The sequence below is a fragment of the Protopterus annectens genome, chromosome 3.part1 (assembly GCF_019279795.1).
Source record: "Protopterus annectens isolate FY-2018-M chromosome 3.part1, PAN1.0, whole genome shotgun sequence".
In the NCBI taxonomy this organism is placed as follows: domain Eukaryota; kingdom Metazoa; phylum Chordata; order Ceratodontiformes; family Protopteridae; genus Protopterus; species Protopterus annectens.
Genome location: NC_056732.1, coordinates 55,623,554 through 55,649,331, shown reverse-complemented (window position 1 = coordinate 55,649,331; position 25,778 = coordinate 55,623,554). Strand labels below are relative to the sequence as shown.

Genomic DNA, 25,778 nt, shown 5'->3' with positions numbered 1-25,778 from the left:
AACAAAAACACTAGCGAAATAAAGCTAACACTTTGATATGCTTACTTTCACTATGAAAGCAACTCTGAATGTTTTAGCAAAGGCAGAAGCCTCTCCTACCAGCATCCTGCACATCTCTAAGCACACAAACAACAGCTGGTCATCTTTAGGGACAAGGGAAAAAAATTAAAGTTCTGCTACCAAAAGAAAATGTAAATCTGCAATACCCAGCTAATGTTAATTTGACTAAAAAAATACAAAATCTTGACCTGCGCAAAGCAATGCTGATCAGAATCATTTGTCTCACTGCTCTCTCCCTGCCTAGACATTATGATCCACAGTTGAAATGTTGCAGGTCAAAAATAGGGTTGCCAGCTTTCTTTGTGGCTAAAACCGGACTAAGGCCACGCCCCTTGCATCACTCATAACCCCAACCATTCCCACCCCCTCACCCAATTTTATGTCACCGTGCCATCAGCTGATGGGAACACCCACTTTTTCTGTTCCAGATGCCTGTTTTAAGCCGATGTACTATGCTTTTCTGTTAAAGGCCAGTTACTATGGGGCCCTTAACAAAGGGTGTCCAATCCTACTGTGTAATGTTACTATTATCCAAATGGTATTCTGACCAAGAGCAAGGCTATTTAGGAGTGGCCTGTACAGTGTCACCATATAGCTATGCAAGTAGTCTAAGAGCTAAAATATGCCTCACAAATATCAGCCACAAAGATTGGTTTAAATATATTTAATAATAAATGAACAAGACAATACTCAGTAAATCAACACAGTAACTTCAGAGTTCAAAATCACAGGAAATATTTTAAAACAACATTGCTGGACAGTCTCAAATAAATAAAGAAAAAAAACATCTATTATTCTTTAGTATTCCTATATCTCTCTAAAATAGCTGACATCCTTAACACTCAAGGTCACACTCACAGACCTCATCATTTACTCCGTTATCAATGGCAGGGATTAGCAGGGCCTATAATGATCACCAGGCCAGGCAGTGCATCAGCAAAGGGTCCCAAGACAAGTAATGGAAATCAACGGGGATTAGGCAGGGCCTAATGTTCACCAGGCCAGGCAGTGCATCAGCAAAAGGTCCCAAGACAAGTAATGGAACTCAAAGTGAGCAGAGTTCTCAAATCCCTACTGCCAGAATCAGGGCAAATCAGTAAAAATAGGGACATTTTAAAAGTATTAGTATTGTTAACTTGTTGACAGAATTAGTGAAGGTGAATTTGCATGCATTTTCTGAGTAAAAAGAGTCTAGCACTAATTATTATTATTATACTAACTGCAATCTACCTTCTTCTTCCAAATCACCAGTTTTATTTTGGATTGGGGAAGCAACATTCTGAGCCAAAATCAGGAACAGCTCTCAGTATGAAACCAGTGCAAAATACTATAAAGTAGACAAAATTACTGGAGCACCTCATTCTCTTTCTTTAGTCACAAAACACATTGAAGGGAGGGGTCACACATACAGTGCTAAGACTTTTTGACTGATACCCATGGTAAATAATACAAAAATCATATTAATTCAGCTAAACAACAACTAGATTTTTTCATGAAACTAAAGTCATGGGAGACACAGTGTGGGCATCAACAATATATATACAACAGTACACACACACAAAAAAAATGTTTATGATTTAGTTATGAAAACTCTTTCTTCAGTTTACTTGGTCAGAATTGCAAAGTGCACAGTGCACTTCCCCGGTAAACAAATTCAGAAAAATAAAATAAACATGTACTTAGAATTGTCTGACACATTTGTAAAATAATAACAGCAAGTGCACTGCCCTACTCAGACAAATGGAGCTGCTTACAAGCTTAGAAAATGAAGCTGCTTACATGCTTTTACTGGGTTAGTAAACGGAGCTGCTTACATGCAAAAACTGACCCTGCTTGCCTTCAGAAAAACACTCTTCAGAAAACGGACCCTGCTTGCCTTCAGAAAATGGACCCTGCTTACATGCTTTTACAGGCTTAGAAAATGGAGCTGCTTACAAGTTACATGCAAAAACAGACCCCTGCTTTTCTAAAAAAAACACACTTCAAAAAACGGACCCTGCTTGCTTGCCAAAAAAAAAAACAGAGCTGCTTTTTGATAAACGAGTTTGCTAAAACAGAGTTTGCTTACCGAGATGACTTGACTGTACAAGGCTTAGTGTGTTGATAGGGAACCCACATACTTTTTCATTTTTGCATGTGCGCGCATCGATGCACGATGAGTCCTGAGTCCTCCGATGTCTTACAGTCTCTTGCAGGTTGCAGCTAAAGCCCCTCCAGCCCTCCCACACACTGGCACCTATGCAAAAGGACAAAAATCGCCTCTATGTTTATTTTGGCTCATTCAACACCCGGACTTCACATGTCCGATTTTGAATGAAATTTATAACTGGACAATTTGTTAGAAAACCGGACATTCCGGTCAAAAAACGGACAGCTGGCAACCCTAGTCAAAAAGCATGGACAGAATATTGATAGGCAAGTGAAGCTTCAAGTATTTGGCACTTTTCCTTGTCCATTTGTTTTCATTACCCATTATTCACATTATATGTGCATCTTAAGGCTTTGGGGTATACTCACACTATAGGTCTACAACACTCCCTTGAGCAGTGCTCATACAGTAGTACTGCCAACCTGTGCCCTGCAGATGGCAGCCAAGAGCAAACATCATTCCCATTCTGCAGAACAGAGCAGTCAGCCCAACTTCACTTTCTTTGTATAGTGGGCCCCAGTGTGCTAAACCTATTTATACTTAAGCAGAAACTGCAGGTGTAAAGAAATAGAGGTGCACAGCATTTTAACCCTCTGCACCCACAGGCTAGAGAGCTTGTTGAATTATAACCACTTCTGCTTTGGAAATATATATTTATTTATTTAATATTTGTTGATTGGGAAAGTCAGACTAGGACAGAGCCTATTTTCAGCAGAGGCTCGGGGAGGAACACTCCAGATGCAAGTCTTTGGAATGCGGAGGAAACTGGAGTACCCGGAGGAACCCCATGTGCACACAGGGAGCACATGCAAACTCTGCACAGAAGGCACCCCAGCTGAGAATCAAACTGGAGGACTTCTTACTGTGAGGTGACAACATTAACCTTTGTACTACTGTGCTTGCTTTCACTGGAGTTGGAAGTGTTTGTGTTGACAAATACAATCATCTAAAAGATCTTATTGTTCTTGTGGGTTTTGGTTTGTTAGAGCCATACATACAAGTGGATAAGATTCTCATTTGGAACTCGAACCAAAGACAGTGTCCATGCAGAGGGCTTTCTGTGTATTTGTCTGTGTGTATGTATGTATGAGTACCTCTCAAGTGTCCAGATTTTTGCATAATGTCCAGATTTTTACCTCATATTTTTGGTCAGCTCCTTATAAAATTTGAGGTTTTCTGAAAAATCATTGAGGATTAAAGTCACTATATAATGACAGAACTTTGAGTTTCAGACTTCATACCTTTCAGAAATGCATGCTAATACAAACGCTGTTATCCCATAAAATTTCTAAGTTTATAGGAGTAATATTTAAAAATTGTCCCTATTTTTGGACATTTTTCCCTCCATTATTTTTGGCTTTGTCCAGATTTGTTGCACTAAGAGGTGGAGAGGTATGTATGTGAATATTTGGTCTTGATCACCATACTGGGGTTTCTTAGCTTAACAAGTAAAGTTCTTATGGGAAAACACAAAAAATATTTGTCCAAAGGCTTTTGTTGATCCAGCAAGCAGTGACACTAATATGACATGCTGGAGGTCTTGGGTTCAAGTCCCAAGTAAGAGCTAATATTATCCTTCCACTTCTATGATTCTATCAGTTTCTATGCAAACAGCTACACAATATGATTAGTAAGATGAACAGTAATGAAAGAGACAGCAAAGAACCAACAAGGAGAAGGTCTGGCTTCATTCTAGGTCAAACTGCTAGAAGCAATAATCATGAGGTTCTGGTGGATTCATTGACGAGATCCATGAGGAAAACATAGGTTTAAGGCAGGGCGATCTGGCCAGATAACATGATATTTTTTTCTTGCTTAGAAATAAGGGAACTGGAAAAACAGTTTAAGACCAGATTTCAGAAAAAGCTTTGAAAACAGTGCCATGCAACAAGTTAATTTGGGGAATGAACACGTAAGTTGAATGGCATGATATAGATTAATGGTAGCAAAGGGGTAGAAATGAAGGTTACTATGGGAGTCAATGCAGGTGACGTTTATAGGACAAGACTTTTCAGCATGTTCATCAGTGCAACAGAAGAATGAGACAAGGTATCTGTCTTCTGCAGATGATATTCAGCTCTGAGGCAGGTTTGTCAGCAAAAGCAGGAGAATGTTACTTAGAAGAATCTTTAGCTAATGTAGAGGCAGGCAGCCCAGTGCATGTCAGTTGAAATTTCTTGCCATGCATATAGAGTCATGCCCAGAAAGAGCAGGTGGTAATACATGTAGAACACTGGAGAAAATGTGAGATGGTCAGTTTCAGAGAAGAGAAATAAGGTGATATGAGGTGGAATGAGCTGAATGGAACTGCTAACCACAATGTACCCCCTCACATTTTTATTTGCTCATGCTCATCCAACTGGTTTCCTTAACTCACAGAGGTACATCTTCACTTGGAATACATATCTTGCTTGAAAATGCTGCTATCAATGTGCTCAAAGCTTTACATAGTAATATTTTCTTACCTAAGGCAATAAAATCCTCAGAATCCCCAAACTGCATTTTTGTCATTGGCCCATTATAAAAGAGAAGACCATTGGGAACTTCAGTGATAAACTCCAAAGAGATGCGGCTCTCAAAGCAAGGCTTCAAGGGAGGAAACCAGGCATAACCCCCTCCTCTGAAAGTGTGTTTTGTCTGCTGGCACTCGGGACCTTCAAACAGAGGAGGACACCTGCACCTGAGAAAAGAAATTATTAAAATTACATTGTGCACTGTGTTCTGATAACATAGCAATACAGAAATAACTGAAGTGATGGAAAGAACATCAAGTGAACAATGCCATCACATCAATATGTATTTAGTTCATCCTAGTTTTCATAAGACAATATTTTCATTTTTGAAGTAGTCACCATTTCCCAAGAAATGTACTTTTAATTCTTCCTGACATAGTAGGCTGGACTGTATGAGCTTTTGTTGTATAAACATGAATTTAACTACCTGAACGTTCTGTATGAAACTTTCTGTGCAGTATTCTATACTATTAACTGTGTGTAGCTATCTAAATTTTGCTCCCCAAGGATTCATTAGAATACCCCCATTATGACTGCAACACCTGGTATTCAGGACGTTTTACAGACATCATGAAACTCTGTCAGAGTATCATTTTACAAGAACATCAGCTAATAGAGAACCTGCTTGTTAAGGAACTGCTTTGGATTTAAGGGCCTACTTCAATCAAGCTTATTCCTTCTTCTGGCTGTTCTGTGACCCTGATACTGTGTACCCCCTAATCAGCAGAGTACATTTCTGTTTAACTGTCAGGAATTATGCAAAAACTATGAAAGTTCTGTTTGTACAACAGCAGCCCTTTCTTTTGTGCCCTCTCTTGTGGATGTTTTTTTGGGTCATGCTGTTTTGCCAGAGAGTGGACTTAGCTTGAATTTTGGCCACCTAGTGAGAATGACATACCTTGATTACATCTTCTTCCAATGACACTAATTCCACTGAAATGGTATAGCTCCATGCTTTAAAACTTGCACCTAACATTCCTTTGGATAATTAAAGTTGTAGTGCCTAATTCAATTTGTTCTAAGTCTCCAGTTAGCTGACTGGATTGGTAATGCTTATTTCAAATGGATCTCAGAAGCCAAGCCATCCAGTCTGCTGCTTTAGTTACTTTTTATTTATCATTTGTGGACTGAGTTAGTACCACTAGGTTAGTGGCCTCTTCTCAGGGAAGACATAAGGTTGTATTTACACTACTAGGGGAAATTTGACTAGGGCATTGGGGAACCCATTTTGCATGAACACTTCCTGTTTCTGTTCTATGCACAGAGACAGCCTGGAGAAACAGAGACAGATGCAGAGAGAATGAAATAACTGAGTGGTGAGAGAAGTGGAGGAGAAAGACTGGAGAAAGCATGTAGGATTCGGAGGAGATATTGCAAAGAAATCTGTTTGATGGAGATGAGTCTGCAAATGATGGATGTATAAGTACAATCCTCCAGTCAGGAGGGTTGCAGGATGATTTACTTAAAGAAATGGTGGTGCACAGTAAGTCAGAAAATGAAGGAGATGTTTCCTGTGGGGACATTATAGAGAAAATACAAAAAGAGGACGCAGAGACAATCTGGAAGAATAGAGGGGAAATGGAAAAGAAAACATAAACAGAGAAAGTAAAAGAAGGCAAAAGGGGAGAAGAAAAGAAAAACAGAAGAGCATGGTAAAGATTCAAAGGAAATAAGATAAAGAAATGCATTAGTATGAATCTCCTTTGGATGTAAAAAACACATGAGGTAACAGCATTTATTCTTATTAACAAAGAGACATTTTGTGACATTACATTTCAGACTGCCTTTTCAATGGGAAATTTTCTTGGAGAATATGAAAAAAGAAAGACTGTAACCCATGTAATCTTTATATGATAAAAGCATTTAACAGGGAAACAAAAACAAAAAAGAAAGAAAGAAAGAAAGAAAATTCATATACAATTTCGAACAGAAGTGGACAGAAAGACTTTGAAGGGACATTTGAAAACATAATCTAAAGAAGCACTAGACATTGCAAAAGTTTATGATGAAAGGCATTTATGGACTGGCAGATGGGATTGTAATATTGTGTTAAAAACCAGAAAGACAAAAATGTAAATATATACCAATCATAAGACATGTGGAGGGGAATAGGGGTGTTGTAAAATACTGAGGACACCCCAAAACATGTTTTTTTTTTTTACAGAAAAGAAGGACATTTGTTAAGTAACTCTGATAAAAAATATATTTGTGGGAAATGGGACATGATAAAAAAAAAAAAAATAGCATGTTATAAATGTGACAAAACTGGACATTTACGGATGGATTGTAAAAAAAAATAAGAGTAAGAAAAAAGAAAAAGGAAGATAAAAATGAATAAGGAAAATAAATTTTAAAAATAGTAGAAATAGAAGAAAAATTAGATAAGAAAACATAATAAAGATGACAGAGAAGAAAACTCTGAAATAACTGATGAAGATGACATTAAGTGGGAGATAGTAAAACAAAAACATCTATTGGTAAAAGAGTAAAAGACAGAAAAAGAAAATTTAAAGGGACACATACAAAAGAGAAAAAAGGAAATTGATAAAAAATATAGAAAGTTAATGGTTGGGGATTGGTAATATGGTTAAGGTGTTTGACTCACAGACTCAAGGTACAGTGTTTGATTCTCACCTTTGGGAGGGAGATTGGCTAGGCTTAGAATGGCCATTAAGGCAGCTAGCCTAATAATTAGATATGAACTCATGAAACCATCAATTTAAGGAAAATGGAAAGTGAAAATTTTAGAGTACTTTCTGTAAATGTGAATAATATTAAGAATATAGTAAGAAGAATAGGGTTTCTGTGTGGTATAATACATGTGGTATAGATGTAATTATATTAGAAGGCAGAAGATTTCAAACAAATGATGAAAGATTACAAACAGAGAAATTATGAGGAAAAAAGATAATCTGGAATTTGGGAAATAAGAGTTGTTCTGGAATAGGCATATTTTGTAGAAATTCAGTAAAGATATTAGATGTAACTTGAGTAAAATGTGAAGATTAACCATTGCACATTTAAAATGGAAAGAACAAGTGTATAGAATTTTAACATTATATGCTTATACCAATTGTAAAGAAACGGAAAGCTTATTTAGACTATGTAGCGGTAAATATGAATATTATAATAACAGGAGGCTTTGCGACAAAAATTAATAGATGTACAAAAGGGGTATGTATAGAACTGAAATACATTATTTTATAGTAGCAGAGGGTTTAATTATAGGAGAAGGGGTGGTAGATGAAACAGGATGTTGTGATCATCTTGCAATATGGCTAGAAAAAACAAAACAAGGAATATATAAAAACAGGCAAAGGAATAAAAAGGATAAATGAAAAGAAGGAAAGAGATTAGTAATACAGTTATGGGAAGATAATATTACTATGGCAACATTTTATAAAAATTGGTCTGAATGCTGGATGATTTTTAAGGAAAAATATATAAAAATGTTTTTTACAGTGACATTATTATGTGAGAAAAAATATTACACAGCATATAATGATGCATTAAAAGATTTGAAACATAATAATAGAAAATACTTTGACAAAGAATAAGAATTATATGAAAAATCAAGAAAAAATACAAGAATTGTTATATACACAAATATATTTTTACAAGGAAAATGAGAGGAAGTATCAAATTACTTAAGCAGATTAGTAAGGAAAGATGTTAGTGTAATGAGAGAAATAAAAAATGTAAAAGGAGAATCAGAAAGAACTCGGGAAAAGATTATGAATAGTGTAGTACACTATGTACAAGAAATGTTTAATAAAAGAAGGTAGTGAGGAAAACATGGAAAATACAAAGGTTAATAGAATAAGAAGTTGGAAAGGATTTATTTATATGAACTAGATAAAGTATTAAGACAAGTAAATACAGAGGTGGGTACGGGAACACATGAAATAGGGTATGAAATGTATAAAAATTAAAGGGATTGTCAAAAAGAATACTTTTTAAGGATTTTGAATGAATGGCTGTATGAAGGTTTTATCTATAAAAAATATGTAATGGAATACTTAAATTCATATGGAATAAGGAACTAGAGACTGATAGTGTGTGTGTGTGTCTTTCGGCTTTTCCCAGTTAGGGGTCGCCACAGTGGAACTCCAGTCCGCTAATTATTGGCAGTAGATTTTTACATGCCGAGTTGCCAGCTTTGACGCACAACCTTCAACGAAGGTACACCCATTCACGCATGTCTCCACACAGAAGACGCTTTAGCTGAGAATCGAACAGGACAACGTCTTACTGTGAGGTGACAATGCTACCGCAGCACCACCACCGCAGTGAATAATAATGACTATAAGATCTTTATGAAAATAATACAAAAGATATTTGAAACTACAATTAAAATATTACTGATGATATGTATATATATATATATATATATATATATATATATATATATATATATATATATATATATGGGTCTACTTTACATGATCGACTTTTCACAAAGTCAAAATTCATATGGCCGAGATCATATGATCGACTTTTGAAAAGCCGAACATGTAAAGTAAACACAAAAACACAACCAACACTTACCTAAATGCTGTGGGGGGCACCGCCCCCACATCCCCCCATAACTTAAATATACTCACTCCAAGATCGCACTGCAGTGCGGAAGAGGGAATTTTTCCCATTCTGCACTGTACGGATATAGCAGTTTAGCAGTTCCCCATGATCGGCTTTTCAAAAGTTGATCATATGATCTTGGCCATATGAATTTAGACTTTGTGAAAAGTCGATCATGTGAAGGGGACCCATATATATATATATATATATATATATATATATATATATATATCGCATAAAAGGGAAGGGTTGTCAAGAATTATTAATGCTAGAGAAATCATAGATGATATTATGAATAGAAAAGAAGAAGCTAAAATCATGATAGGAGACCTTAATAAGGCATGTGATACAATTGGACATGAAATCTTATGGATAATAATGAAATAATGTAATATAAGTGAGAAAGTTAGGAAAGTATGTATGCCAGCATATAGTGATAATAAACTAAAAAAAATTGTACATTTTTGGTTAAGCCAAGAGGTGCATATGAAGAGTGGTATAAGACAGGGATGACCAATGAACTGTATACTCTTTGTATTAATTGTGAATGTGATAGTATGTGAAATAAATTATAAAATGAAGAAGGTGGGATATATAACACCTGAAGGATTAAGAATTCCAGTTCTGTTAACATATGCAGATGACATTATAATTGCAAAAAAAAAAAAATCTGGATAAAAGAAATAATTTGTATAAATGAGTGTCTAGAGGTGATAGGGATGGCTTTAAATAAAGAGAAAAATAAAGGTGTAGGTGATGTAGCAAAGACAGGAGGTATATATTTTACAATGAATGAAATTTCTGTGTTAGGTATATTTTTTTTGAAAAAAAGATGCAAGTAGAATTGAAGGGGAAAAACAGCAGAAGAAATAAAACAAACCTGTTTTTTTCTGGAGAGCATATAAGTTATCATTCTGGAAAAAGGACTTAACTGATAAATTCAGTACTGATGGGGAAAATAGCATACTTAGGAAGTATATTTATGTTGTGAGCAGTATTTGAAAAGGAATTACAGATAATGTTTTCATTTATATGGAGGTTCTAGATTCAACTCAATAAAAGGGGAGTTTTGTATTTAAATAAAGATTAAAGAGGTTTAGGGTTAATTAACCCAGTGATATATGCTGCTTCTTTAAATTTGTACAAAGTGTTGAAGTGGATAAATGAAAAAGATGAGAGATTAGTAGTAAAATTATATAAATATAAGTATGATAAATTTTGGGGTATGTCAAAAAAGAATAAAACAGAAAAAGAGTTTATAAATGAAAAAAAAAATGTTACCAAGAAAAAATAGTTTTTGTTGAAAATAAATGATGTAGAAAAGGAAAGTATGGTTTAAGAATGTAATAATAAAACATTACTATGTAAAACCATGGGAAAACTAACAGATACAAATTAAAGCTATAAAAATAAGAAGCAAAAGGTGTAATCAGAATGTAGAATGTCAAGATGTTTTTTATGGAGACTGGTAATAGATAAATTACCAGTAATGGGAAGTATTCCATATAAAAAGAAAACTGGTAGAATATATTTACATTGTCAAGAAGAATAACTACTGGACATGTGTTTTTGAAATGAACAAGAGTAAACAAGTTATGGGGAAAATTATGTAAAAAATATTTTTTCAAAAACATAAAAGAAGTAGACAAAATAAAAAATGTATGATTAGATATAGATAATATAAAAATAAAACTAAATAATATGTTAAAAGAATAGATTCAAAGGTATTTTATGTCATATGGGTTATAGAGACTAGAAGAATAAATGAAGTTATATTTAATAGTAAATGGATTTTAGCAACAATATTTGGTAAAAATCAGGTGATGGTTATGGAAAAAGGAGTGGGGGTCTAATAGGGATGAAAACTTAGCATGATTGTAAGGAAAATTATGAATATGTGCAAATATATTTGTATATCTATATATCTGTGCATTTGTAAATATATTGTAAATAACAGTTCTTTTTGGTATATAAATAAAGGACCCTTACTATTTTTGATAGGTGTAGTGCAATCTTTTATATCCACCATTTGAGCTATCACCAATTCAAACAGATGGACTTGAGTTTACTGTTTCATCTAAAGTGACCACACTCTTAGGACTACATTTTCATTATGCTGCACTATAGTGTGAGAGGTCTAGCAACCTGGTGTGGGAATAGAACCCATAACTGTCTGAACCAAGATTGAGTGTGCTACCTGTTGAGCCACTGAGACTAATTTAAATTAGCTCAATCCCTTTATAAACCCATTGCCACTCAACATGTTTCCCCCTTCACATCATCAGAATAGCAATGGGTGCCGCACCCACTGGATTCTCTCCTCCAGCTGGACAGCACCTACCTTTTCTTTCACGGAAATAAAATTTAAAGAAGTTTACAAACTCCTCATGAAGCTCCCTTCAGAAAGTAGGACTGAGGGTTCTTTCCTTCATCCATCTTTCCCCCAAATGACACCACTAGTTATTGTTAAACCCACGGGCAATATTTACAGCTGGTTGCTCATAAGAGGTATTATCTCTCCTCATTTCCAATATGTGATCACAATCCTATAACCAAAGTAATCAATCCTGTCTCTTTTCAGGTGATACTTGGTTCCTCACCCCATGTTCAGTCCTAGAGCTATGCACTTCATGTTCAGCAGTAACTTATCTCATGATCTCCCCAGTTACCATTTAATACTTTATTTTGATTATCTTATTCATTTTTCTAAAACCAGGACCTTTGTTAGGTCTAATTCAAAGTGAAATGCAGACTGAGCCCAAAACATTATGGGATTGGCTGCCTATTAAAAAAGTATGAAAGTGAATGGTCATAAAACCAAAAATAGGGCATCTGGATCCAACACACAACTGTGTGAAGTGGTTTACTTCACATCACTCACCCCTCATGGCAATCACATAGTCCAGGTGCAGCAGATTAAATACCTAGGACTCTTGTTAGACCAAACGCTATCCTTTATTCTCCATATACAGACTTGTGTTAATAATGTTATGAAGTACTTCCAGCTCCGTTATAAGGTTTCCATGCACCTTATGATGGAAGCAAGGACAGGCATTGGCATTAACCTTCTTTTACCGTGAAAGGAATGCTTGCTTCTGATCATAATATTCATCTCCTCCCTGAATATTACAATTTTACTATTAACGCTTAACAACACTTGCAGGATTAACACACTGTGTGATCCCTTGGTTCACTATTGTATTTTAATAAATAATTTCAACTAGTTGCTTATAATTGCCAGAACTTCTTTACTTTTAGCCACATAAACCTATAAAGGAAAACACCCTGGAACTCAAAAATATTGTTTTTTTCATTGCATCTTTGTTTTCTTCGTTATTTTCCTGCATCATAGGTTCATAGGTTCATAGGTTTATACTAGGCTATCTGCCCTAAGGCATTTATAAGCCTAGCCCAAATTTTTGTGGCTTACGCCACCCCTTATATGAAAAAATACTGTGCCCATTAGTTTGTTGTGCCTCTGTCCAGCAGTGACACAGAGATGATTCCCGGGGTAAACCTACGATCTCCCATCCACAGGTCTAGATTTCTCTTGAACAGAGTCAGCGAGGTGCTCTGCCTCACATGGACCGGGATTTTATTCCACAGCATAGGGAGTCTCTGAGTGATAAATCTATCCCTCCAGCACGTCCTATTTATATCCGTGCTAAGGTTTAAGTCGCTTGCTCTAGTGGTTTTGGTGGATTTGGATTTTTGAGGTGGAGCATGTCCATTAATTCGGGTTGGACATGGCCTTGTATGTCAGGCACATGTCACCTCTGAGCAGACGCTATGCGACTGAATAGAGCTGGAGTTTCTTCAATCTGGCAGCATATGACAGATTTTGGAGTCCCTTTATCCTTTTGGTGAGGAACTTTTGGGGTCTCTCCAATTGCTGCAGATGTCGGGTGAGATACATCCCGAATGGGGCATTGTACTCGATCATTGGTCTGATAAGTGAAGAGTGCAGGGGAACAATGACCTCACTAGATCTGGATGTGAATCCGTTCATGATCAGGTGGGCAATGTAGAAGGTCTTTCTAACCACTTTAGCAATGTGAGTGTCAAAAGAAAGGCCACTGTCAACCTGGGTCCCCAGGTCCCTGATAACCTCTTCTGTGCTTAGTGGATTGCCACTTATATGGTAGCTTGGGGTTACCTTGTTTTTCCCGAAGGGTATGACTATACATTTTTTGGCGTTTAACTTCAGGCCATGGCTCTGGCACCAGCTATCTGTTTCCGTGAGTCCCTTCTGAAGGATATCCGTGTCCGATGCACTTTCCACTATGGCGCCCAGTTTGCAGTCGTCTGCAAACTTTGTCAGCCAAAGTCCTCCCATGCTGGCCTGTACTTCTGAGAAGTAGATGCCAAACAATAGGGGGCCAAGGACCGAGCCCTGTGGGACACCACTTGTGACCGGCTTGGAGTCTGACACAGCGCCAGCAACTCTAACCCTGTGGGTTCTGTCCTTAAGCCAGTTTGCAACCCATCTTGTGACATATGGGTTTACATTTAAGCTGGTAAGTTTTTCTACAATACCCGAGTGGGGTATTGTGTCGAAGCCTTTGCAAGGTCAAGGTAGGCTGTATGGACTGCCTTTCCCTCATCAATGGCCTTGGTGACTGTTTCGAAGAAGTCGACCAAGTTCAAAAGGCATGATCTTCTCTTGACAAAGCCAAACTGGGTTGGGTCCAATGTCTGCAAGTCCCCTATATCTTTGTTTATGAGCTCCATTATGATCCTCTCCATAGCTTTGCAGACTAGACTTGTTAAGCTTATGGGGCGGTAATTACCAGGGTCCGTAGAGGTGCCGCCTTTGTGGAGTGGGACCACAGTTGCCGTCGCCACTCCTTGGGCACGTATCCTGTGGTAAGGCTGAGATTAAACAGCTGCCTTATGTGCGGGGTTAATTCCTCATTTAGCTCATGTAGCACACAGCCGGGGACACCATCCGGTCCCATTGATGCTGTGTTTTTAGCTTTAGAGAGAGCAGCTTTCACCTGCGCATTTGAGATGTCCGGGAGGCTACACTCGGCTGGGATAGTTATCTCTCCTTTAGGGGAGAGGGGTGAAGTTTGCACTGAACCTGTCTGCCAGTATGTTGGCAATGTCTGTGGGTTCAGTGATTTTTGTATCATTTTGGACTAATTCTGAGCATATCTGGGAGTTTCCACCCAAGTTCCTAACATAGCTGAAAAAGGCCTTATGATTGTCCTTTGAATCCATGGCAATTTTTCTCTCAAAATTGGCCTTAGTTGATTTTATGAGTGCTCGTAATTTTTTACTAATAATGATCAGGGGTGACTTCCCTTTTATGGATTTTGTTCTATCATGTAATAGCTTTCAAAATCACTGTAGTTGCTTCTTACAAAATTGGAATATGCTTTTCCACAAAATGACCAGCAAGAGGCCTGCCATATTAATGTGATCTGGTTTTAGTGCTTTCTTGTCCCATTCCCAGAATCTGTTGCAAATTCTCTTTATATGAGTTGTTGAGATAAAGTGGCAGCAGTGTAAGTCAAGGGCATCTTACACATCTTTTGTAGCAGGAATGGTTGCATTTTATTCCTGAATGAGCATCATATACAATTGTCTGAGAACCTGCTTTTAGCTATTGCCAGCAGGTATACAGCTCCAGCCAAAGAAAGTAGCTAAACAGCAGGCTTCTCTTATGACTGTCATTTTTCAGTCCTCTGAGTACTGCATACCCTCCCCCAGACTCTTCATGAGGTGTCAAAGCTACAAATGCAGTCCAAGAGCTGTTATTCAGCACTTCAGAGAGCTTGTTTTGCTATTCATCAGTATCTATAGCAATAGGAATATGATGTTTTTGTTATCCTGAATGTTGGAGAAATGTTCTAATGTGCTTGCTCTTTTTCTATTTTTGCTCAAAAGTACTTTATAAGCACAGTACAAAAAAGTGCAAGCATCTGTTTGTCTTATGAATTTTTTTTAAACTAAAGCACAGTGTCTTAATACATTAAACTCCCACACTTTTCTTGCATTGCTACCCCCGATTTGTTATACTGCATCACACTAACTTGATCGTCCGTGTGCGTGACACATCAGCACTTCTGTAAGACCAACAATGCTTTCTTTAAGATAGCAGCAGTTACAGAAAATACCACTTACAAGTGGATCACTATAACATAAAATATGTGGTCAGCTGTAACAGTGCCATCTTTTTAGAGGCCCAAAGTGGGATGGTCTTACTGAAACTTTCGACTGTGCAGGACAAGCCATACCATCATAAATGAAATATAATTAGTTTCATCTTATAAACAAAACGAGGACTCTGATGTTCAACGTTGGCTGTTTATACAACTTTATATGATAATAACATGATTTAAATGCAGTAGCACAGCTTTCTGTGACATTTAGAGAAAATTCAGAAAGTATTTTCTTGTAAAATATCAAGATATTTGCCATTTTTATAAGTTCATAGGTAGTTACTAAGCATGCAGTTAGGACACCATTAAGGAGCCTAGCCCAAATTCCCACATCCCCCAAAGTAGTGGTTACTTTACTGACCTGCTCAAGGTCACATAGTAGGGAAATGAAGGGCAAGGGAGTCAAACCCTGTACCACAGGAAGTAGCTAATAATCTTAGTCCTCTTGACTTAGTGACTTTTGGGAGAAGTTTCATGCCTCACTCCCTGAGAGGAGAGGACAACCAAAATCATTAATGAATGGCAGGTGGTAATGGTAATCCTTTCAACTAGGTGATTGCCTATTTCAGATTGTGGGTAGTGCTTGACAAGAAAAAATACAGATTTCCCTGTGTATGTGGTGTGTCACGCATGTGGAGACAAATTCCTCTGGCAAAGTATGTGAAAAGTTAAGCTTACAAAAGTAAGTGGGTCTTCCCTTCCTTTGACACCAAGCTATGGAAATGTAAGTCTTACAAGTACAGGTCGGTTTCTGTTTCCTGAAGAATATTTTTTTCAAGAAACATCTTTATTAAATTATCAAATATGACATAGGCAATCTTACATTTATATAAATGAAAACAAACTATATTTATATCATTTTAGTTGCAAACATTATACATCACAAACCATATTGATAATTTTATTTTTTTCTCAAATATTTTTTTTATTTTCAATTAAAATAACATTTACAGATATTGATAATTTTAGTTGTAAATATTATACATCACTTATAATCTATTCAGTCATTGTCAAACATTACCAAAAAATAACAAAGCTTCCACCACGGCCAATGTAAGAAACCAGATAAAAACTTTATTCCTCAAGATAAGTGCTTTCACACGTAGTGCTTCATCAGATCCACAAAGAAACATTGCAGGTGTACAAATATATAAGTAGCATTAGTCAATTAATCAATTAAGATAAATAGAAATTACTGATGTATACTCTGTTTTTTCAAGGCAGGTTTTAAAGGTACAGTTATATTCAAACCTGGCAGCTTATCTGCCTGCAGCCTCAGTATCCATTTTGTTTCCACATTCTCCAACTTAACATTAAAATCTCCTTTCCGTTTATTAACGTGCACAATTTGCAGAACATAAAATACAAAAACAATGACCAGCAGCCACTGAAATATGCTTGGCTAGGGCATTTAACAAATTCATGTGTTTAAATTCCTGCTCAGTGCCAATGTATATGCAAGCTTTACAATGCCTGCATGCATATGTCCCCTGGTGATCAGATAAAGGTAAAGGAACACGAGCTGTTTTGCAGCATAGCTGTCACTTCAAAGAATTATTTCTGAATGTATAACTTGGTTTAGAAGCTACAACATCCTTTACCTTGTCATCAGAAAGCAAAACTGGCCAAAACTTCTTTACAACTTCACATACTTGTTGAATGCTATTGCCATACATCAAAGACAATCTGACATCGGTAGATGCAACATCCTGTACATTACCCTTATATGAAGTGTAGGTATCCAAGCAGTGTAGAAAGACAAAACTCAATTCCGGCAGTAACAGGACAGTCTTTTTATTCAGTGAAGCGCTTTTCGTCTGCATACATATGCAGACTTCTTCGGACAATGAAACACTTACAACTAAAGGACTTAAATAATGCTATGCTCATCAGTAATGACCTAATAACCAATCACATAGAAGCAACCTAATTTAAACTTTTAAAATTGGTTAATCTCACTAATAAACTTAAAATCTGAAAATAATTCAGATGAAGCAACCTTACTAAATTACATAAGTTAAAACCTAATCTTCAAACCATACTAAGCTAAACAAAAGTTACCAATACTAACAATAAATGCACAATATTAATAAAAAAATATATATATATTAATATTGTCATAAAAACAGTGATATTAAACCGTAAATGCAACTAAACAGGACATATAGGTGAATTATCTAGACAAATTTTTGAGTTTTAAAAGGCTGCTAATAGAGCAGCTGTCATTCAATCCTGGTATCACATATGCATTTAGTCTGATTTGCCAACGTAGTTCTGAAGCTTCCAGCAATAAGTGTGTAGGGGCCCCCCTCTTATTCTCAATTATCTGGTCTATCACCATGAATCTAAAGTAGTGATCATTGTGCTGAGTAATGTGTTTGGCAAGTGCGTTTTCTGGTTTACCTTTACTAATGGCGTATTGGTGTTCGTAAATACGCTCTTTTAGTTTACGCTCTGTCTTGCCAACATAAAATCCTGCACATTTTTGGCATTGGGCTAAGTAGACTACCATCCTAGAATTACAGGTACATCTACAATGTAGATCAAAACTAATGTTTTTAATTATGAATCTATTAGATTCATAAATATGTCTGCACTGATTACAATTTTGACATTTGAACATACCCGGCGTTCGTGTAAAGTTACCTTCAGGTTGTTCTAACAGTGCTTTCAAGTTTTTACCTCTCCTGAAGGTAACACCAGGCTTGTCACCCACCTTACCCAACACTACACTATTGGAACGAAAAATGTTCCAATTCTTGTTGATAATATCCAAAATAAGATGACTATTATTACAATATGTCAGAATTAATCTGTTTTTAAAGCAAACGTCTAATTCTGGACGTTCAACTTGCAAGGGTTCTACAGTATTACAAATCTCAGAATGTGGAACAATTTTGAGAATAGGTTGATAAGTGCCATTCCGTCTCTTATTGGTCACCTCCTTTACCAAGCTTTCAAGTAATCTAGATGGATACCCTCTATGTATAAACATATTCTTTAGTTTCTCACATTCGTCCATGAAGTCATCCTCCAAACTTACCATCCGGGCTGCTCTAACAAGTTGCCCTTTAACTACTGACTTTTTTTGGTGGTTAGGGTGGCAACTACTAAAATGGAGGAAAGAATTAGAGTGTGTAGGCTTCCTATATATGGTAGCAACATAACTATTCAACTCCTCATTTTTTGCTAACCAAATATCCAAGTATGCAATAGCATCTACCCCAAAGTTGGAGGTAAAAGATAAAAAGTCAGTAGACATATTGAACAAATCCAAAATATATTTACTGTCATCTTCACTACCCTCTAATAGTATAAAAATGTCATCCAGGTACCGAGTATAGTACCTGATCTTAGACATAAGGACTTGGTTACTCAATACTTTCTCCTTTTCCCAATGTGCCATGACGATGTTGGCCAGACTGGCCCCACAAGGTGACCCCATGGCCACACCTGTTTTCTGAAGATAAAAATTCTCACCAAGCATGAAATAGTTATTGAATAAAATCATGTCTAGAAGTTCAACCACCAGTGAGATTTCATCAGATGGGGCACCTTTGTTGTTAAGAAAAAAGGCCACCCACTCAGTCGCGGTTTCTAGGGGGATGCAAGTGTACAAATCCTTGACATCTATTGTCAAGAAGTTGTAGTTGTTGTTAAATATACACTCCCCTATTTTAGCTAGAAAAGACCACGAATCTTTGCAAATTTGTTCTTCATCCTGCAAGTATTTCTGTAAGATAGTATCAACCAGTTTGGCACATGGGTAAGTTGGAGAACCTCTTCCATCGACTAATGGTCGCATGGGAGGGTTTGAGAGATCCTTGTGGATCTTTGGGATCCCAAAGAGGCAAGGAAATCTCGGAAATAAGGTAGTAAGATATTTGTGTTGTTCTTGATCTAATCTACCTTCAAAGAGCATTTCATCTAAATTATTTGGGATTTTACGGTAAGCATTACTGACTTCAGACCTAGAAGTTACAGAATATGCCTCATTAGCAAGTAAATCTAACATTCTATCATAGTAATCAACTTTGTCGAATACTACAACTCCCCCGCCCTTATCGGGTTTACAAATGCGTAAGCTATGTAGCTTCACAAATTCAAGCAGTAACTTTTCTTCCTTCCATATGTCGTTAGTTCCGACATGAAACTTCCTATCCCTTAAGTCAAATTCACACATATTTTCAAAACAGTGAAATAATGGGTGTAGCGGAGGATTAAACAGACTGGGAACCCTAATGGAATTACCATGTGCATTATTACTATGTACATTGTTACTTTCAATGTTGTGGTCAAACATCAAGTTGAAATTCAACTTGCGAGTAAACAATTTAATGTCTATAATAGTCCCCACTAAGTCCATCTTTTGCTGAGGGACATATGTATGTCCTTTTGACAAAAAGTCAGCTAGTTCTTCCGGTATAGGCACAGAGGAAAAATTGTAGATGTTAAAGTCTCCTATTTGATTTGTAGAGATAACTGGTCTCGGATTCTGGTCGACAAATGTATAGTGGCTCCTATCTAAAGCATTCTCTGGGCTTGTGACTGGAAAAGAAAACAAGTTCGTAAAGGGATGAACGCAAGTTGTACCATTGTCAGCATACACAAGGCCTGTCTCAAGATTAGGAGAAAGGACATTGTTGCTGACAGAACTGATGGTTACAGTCTCTGTTGGTTGCGTTTCTGTTGGTATCCCTTGTTTAATGACTTGTAATTGTTCCTTTTCTTTGGGATAGCGCCTTCGTGACTGGCATGGTGAAAAACCTGCTGCTGATCAATATGCGAGGAGGTAATGTTATTATTAGACTGTAACCTCCGGTTTTGAAGCCTCTTGCTTCTCCTCACAACTTGTTCAGGTTGTGTGTCTTCAAAAATGTCCAAGGCTCCAATGTTATTGTCAGTAGTTGCCCTAAGAACTGGACCTGTAGGGCAATTATCATTAATGATATTAAATTGCCAAACTTGCGAAGGTGCAGGGGGAGGATACGCCACCCCTTGTTCGTAAGCTTTAAGGTCACGCTCTAGTTTTTTAATTTTGTTTTGCTTCAGTTTATTCAGGTACTGGTCGATGCTGCTAAAGCATCTGCTATAGTCATATTTGTACCTTGGAAATTCCTCATGTGTATTAATAAAATTGTCCAACTCTGTAATTTCGGAAGTTAATTGCACCACCCAAATTGAGTAGTGTTTGATCATTAAATGTAATAGTTCGAACCCATGCTGGTCGAACAGATTAACCAAGTCTTTATGGAAATCAGAATTAGGAGCTAAGCCAGTTGGGTATTGGAAATGTCTCAGGCCCTTTGGTATCACCTTGCATTCAATACATTCCTTAAAATAGGAAATTTCCAATTTTAACTTTTTAATTTTAAGTAGTAGTCTATCAAAAAGTTTCAGTTTGTCAGATAGTAAATTATTGTTTACCTCTTGATGGTCAACATGGTTATTAAGCCTTGTATCCGCTGTACCGTCCCTGTGTCTTAAAAACACAGTCTTCTGTTAACCAATTACCTAAAATTGGAGCTCCGTTGGAAAAATGCCTGGTGGACTGAGCGTTGGCATTCTCATTAGGTTGTTGCAAAGTTGGATGGCTCTGAATGTCACTGTGTGCGGCCAAACCCAGTAGACGCTCCCCTGATGTTGGATTTAACCCACAATTGGCGATAAAGTTCGTTCCAGGCCGAGGGAGAGGGGCTACAGTAGTTGTAAGAGGCAAACCATTGTAAGTGGAAGGCAGATCACTTATTAAGTCACGGACGTCCGACACATCACGTCCGTTTGTTAAAGAAAGTGGGACGTTAATCTCTTGAGGTTGTACAACGCCCCCTGGCGTTTGTTCAGCTGGAAAGGTTTTAAGGTTGCTTAGCGAAGGAAGAATGAGATTTTTCATCTCTTGTTGTTGGCTATCAAGTTTCTCCAATCTCGCACAAAGCGAGTCCATTCTATTGAATAAAGAATTGAACAAACTGTCCTGGGCTGCCGTGGGAGATGTAGCTGGTGCCGGTAAGGCACTATTGCAGCTCCTAAATAATGCTGGAACAGCATTGGGTGAAAAATCATCACTGCTAAGCGATCTGGTTGCCATAAAACTCCAAAAGTAGTAACAAACACAAACCAAGAAACTGAGAAACGGATCCAAGCAGTGTAGAAAGACAAAACTCAATTCCGGCAGTAACAGGATAGTCTTTTACTTTTACAGCGGATACAAGGCTGTAAAATGATTAAACACTACTCAATTTGGGTGGTGCAATTAACTTCCGAAATAACAGAGTTGGACAATTTTATTAATACACATGAGGAATTTCCAAGGTACAAATATGACTATAGCAGATGCTTTAGCAGCATCGACCAGTACCTGAATAAACTGAAGCAAAACAAAATTAAAAAACTAGAGCGTGACCTTAAAGCTTACGAACAAGGGGTGGCGTATCCTCCCCCTGCACCTTCGCAAGTTTGGCAATTTAATATCATTAATGATAATTGCCCTACAGGTCCAGTTCTTAGGGCAACTACTGACAATAACATTGGAGCCTTGGACATTTTTGAAGACACACAACCTGAACAAGTTGTGAGGAGAAGCGAGAGGCTTCAAAACCGGAGGTTACAGTCTAATAATAACATTACCTCCTCGCATATTGATCAGCAGCAGGTTTTTCACCATGCCAGTCACGAAGGCGCTATCCCAAAGAAAAGGAACAATTACAAGTCATTAAACAAGGGATACCAACAGAAACGCAACCAACAGAGACTGTAACCATCAGTTCTGTCAGCAACAATGTCCTTTCTCCTAATCTTGAGACAGGCCTTGCGTATGCTGACAATGGTACAACTTATGCTCATCCCTTTACGAACTTGTTTTCTTTTCCAGTCACAAGCCCAGAGAATGCTTTAGATAGGAGCCACTATACATTTGTCGACCAGAATCCGAGACCAGTTATCTCTACAAATCAAATAGGAGACTTTAACATCTACAATTTTTCCTCTGTGCCTATACCGGAAGAACTAGCTGACTTTTTGTCAAAAGGACATACATATGTCCCTCAGCAAAAGATGAACTTAGTGGGGACTATTATAGACATTAAATTGTTTACTCGCAAGTTGAATTTCAACTTGATGTTTGACCACAACATTGAAAGTAACAATGTACATAGTAATAATGCACATGGTAATTCCATTAGGGTTCCCAGTCTGTTTAATCCTCCGCTACACCCATTAATTCACTGTTTTGAAAATATGTGTGAATTTGACTTAAGGGATAGGAAGTTTCATGTCGGAACTAACGACATATGGAAGGAAGAAAAGTTACTGCTTGAATTTGTGAAGCTACATAGCTTACGATTTGTAAACCCGATAAGGGCGGGGAGTTGTAGTATTCGACAAAGTTGATTACTATGATAGAATGTTAGATTTACTTGCTAATGAGGCATATTCTGTAAGTTCTAGGTCTGAAGTCAGTAATGCTTACCGTAAAATCCCAAATAATTTAGATGAAATGCTCTTTGAAGGTAGATTAGATCAAGAACAACACAAATATCTTACTACCTTATTTCCGAGATTTCCTTGCCTCTTTGGGATCCCAAAGATCCACAAGGATCTCTCAAACCCTCCCATGCGACCATTAGTCGATGGAAGAGGTTCTCCAACTTACCCATGTGCCAAACTGGTTGATACTATCTTACAGAAATACTTGCAGGATGAAGAACAAATTTGCAAAGATTCGTGGTCTTTTCTAGCTAAAATAGGGGAGTGTATATTTAACAACAACTACAACTTCTTGACAATAGATGTCAAGGATTTGTACACTTGCATCCCCCTAGAAACCGCGACTGAGTGGGTGGCCTTTTTTCTTAACAACAAAGGTGCCCCATCTGATGAAATCTCACTGGTGGTTGAACTTCTAGACATGATTTTATTCAATAACTATTTCATGCTTGGTGAGAATTTTTATCTTCAGAAAACAGGTGTGGCCATGGGGTCACCTTGTGGGGCCAGTCTGGCCAACATCGCCATGGCACATTGGGAAAAGGAGAAAGTTTTGAGTAACAAAGTCCTTATGTCTAAGATCAGGTACTATACCCGGTACCTGGATGACATTTTATACTATTAGAGGGTAGTGAAGATGACAGTAAATATATTTTGGATTTGTTCAATATGTCTACTGACTTTTTATCTTTTACCTCCAACTTTGGGGTAGATGCTATTGCATACTTGGATATTTGGTTAGCAAAAAATGAGGAGTTGAATAGTTATGTTGCTACCATATATAGGAAGCCCACACACTCTAATTCTTTCCTCCATTTTAGCAGTTGCCACCCTTACCACCAAAAAAAGTCAGTAGTTAAAGGGCAACTTGTTAGAGCAGCCCGGATGGTAAGTTTGGAGGATGACTTCATGGACGAATGTGAGAAACTAAAGAATATGTTTATACATAGAGGGTATCCATCTAGATTACTTGAAAGCTTGGTAAAGGAGGTGACCAATAAGAGACGGAATGGCACTTATCAACCTATTCTCAAAATTGTTCCACATTTTGAGATTTGTAATACTGTAGAACCCTTGCAAGTTGAACGTCCAGAATTAGACGTTTGCTTTAAAAACAGATTAATTCTGACATATTGTAATAATAGTCATCTAATTTTGGATATTATCAACAAGAATTGGAACATTTTTCGTTCCAATAGTGTAGTGTTGGGTAAGGTGGGTGACAAGCCTGGTGTTACCTTCAGGAGAGGTAAAAACTTGAAAGCACTGTTAGAACAACCTGAAGGTAACTTTACACGAACGCCGGGTATGTTCAAATGTCAAAATTGTAATCAGCGCAGACATATTTATGAATCTAATAGATTCATAATTAACAACATTAGTTTTGATCTACATTGTAGATGTACCTGTAATTCTAGGATGGTAGTCTACTTAGCCCAATGCCAAAAATGTGCAGGATTTTATGTTGGCAAGACAGAGCGTAAACTAAAAGAGCGTATTTACGAACACCAATATGCCATTAGTAAAGGTAAACCAGAAAACGCACTTGCCAAACACATCACCCAGCACAATGATCACTACTTTAGATTCATGGTGATAGACCAGATAATTGAGAATAAGAGGGGGGCCCCTACACACTTATTGCTGGAAGCTTCAGAACTACGTTGGCAAATCAGACTAAATGCATATGTGATACCAGGATTGAATGACAGCTGCTCTATTAGCAGCCTTTTAAAACTCAAAAATTTGTCTAGATAATTCACCTATATGTCCTGTTTAGTTGCATTTACGGTTTAATATCACTGTTTTTATGACAATATTAATATATATATATTTTTTTATTAATATTGTGCATTTATTGTTAGTATTGGTAACTTTTGTTTAGCTTAGTATGGTTTGAAGATTAGGTTTTAACTTATGTAATTTAGTAAGGTTGCTTCATCTGAATTATTTTCAGATTTTAAGTTTATTAGTGAGATTAACCAATTTTAAAAGTTTAAATTAGGTTGCTTCTATGTGATTGGTTATTAGGTCATTACTGATGAGCATAGCATTATTTAAGTCCTGTAGTTGTAAGTGTTTCATTGTCCGAAGAAGTCTGCATATGTATGCAGACGAAAAGCGCTTCACTGAATAGAAAGACTGCCCTGTTACTGCCGGAATTGAGTTTTGTCTTTCTACACTGCTTGGATCCGTTTCTCAGTTTCTTGGTTTGTGTTTGTTACTACTTATAAAGTGTAGGTATGATGGAAATAATTTTTATTGTCATGGAGCATAACAGCTACAGTAATAAAGGACTTATCCAGTGATTGCTCATTATAGCCTCTGACTAATAACTCATCTTTCAAGTTAAGCATTGCTTCATTACATTGCTCATCATTTGTATGCAAACATGACATACGCAGATATTGCCCTTTGGCAATATTCCTAAAAATGTACTGTGGATGCATACTGCTAAAGTGCAAAAGTGCATTCTTCCTGCATACTTTCCTATGTAGGGAACTAGATAAAGCACCATCTACTAGAGAAATCTTTATATCTAAGAAAGTCAATACATGTACAAGAATAATTAAAAACAAATCTAAAACAGGTACTAGTGGACTCAAGACATTGCACAAATCTCTTAAGGTCTAATTCTGTCCAATGCCACAAGACAAAAATGTCGTCCACAAAACGTTTATAGTACAGAAGATTCAGAGAAAATTCATGTCCAAATAGGACTGCCATGCGCTCCCAGTCATCCAATACTAAGTTGGCATAACTGTTAGCACATGGAGTCCCCATGGCCACTCCCCCCTTCTGCCTGTAGACTACCTTGTCATATAA

General features: G+C 37.1%; 1 protein-coding gene across 1 annotated transcript in view; it reads right to left on the bottom strand.

Annotated features, from left to right (window-relative positions):
- The window catches only part of LOC122797630 (neural-cadherin-like), a 796,015-nt gene that overhangs the window by 197,148 nt on the left and 573,089 nt on the right, over positions 1-25,778 (bottom strand). Inside the window, exon 23 of the mRNA XM_044066174.1 lies at positions 4,675-4,889. Coding sequence (XP_043922109.1) covers positions 4,675-4,889 — 215 coding nt within the window. The remainder of the gene's footprint in view (positions 1-4,674; positions 4,890-25,778) is intronic.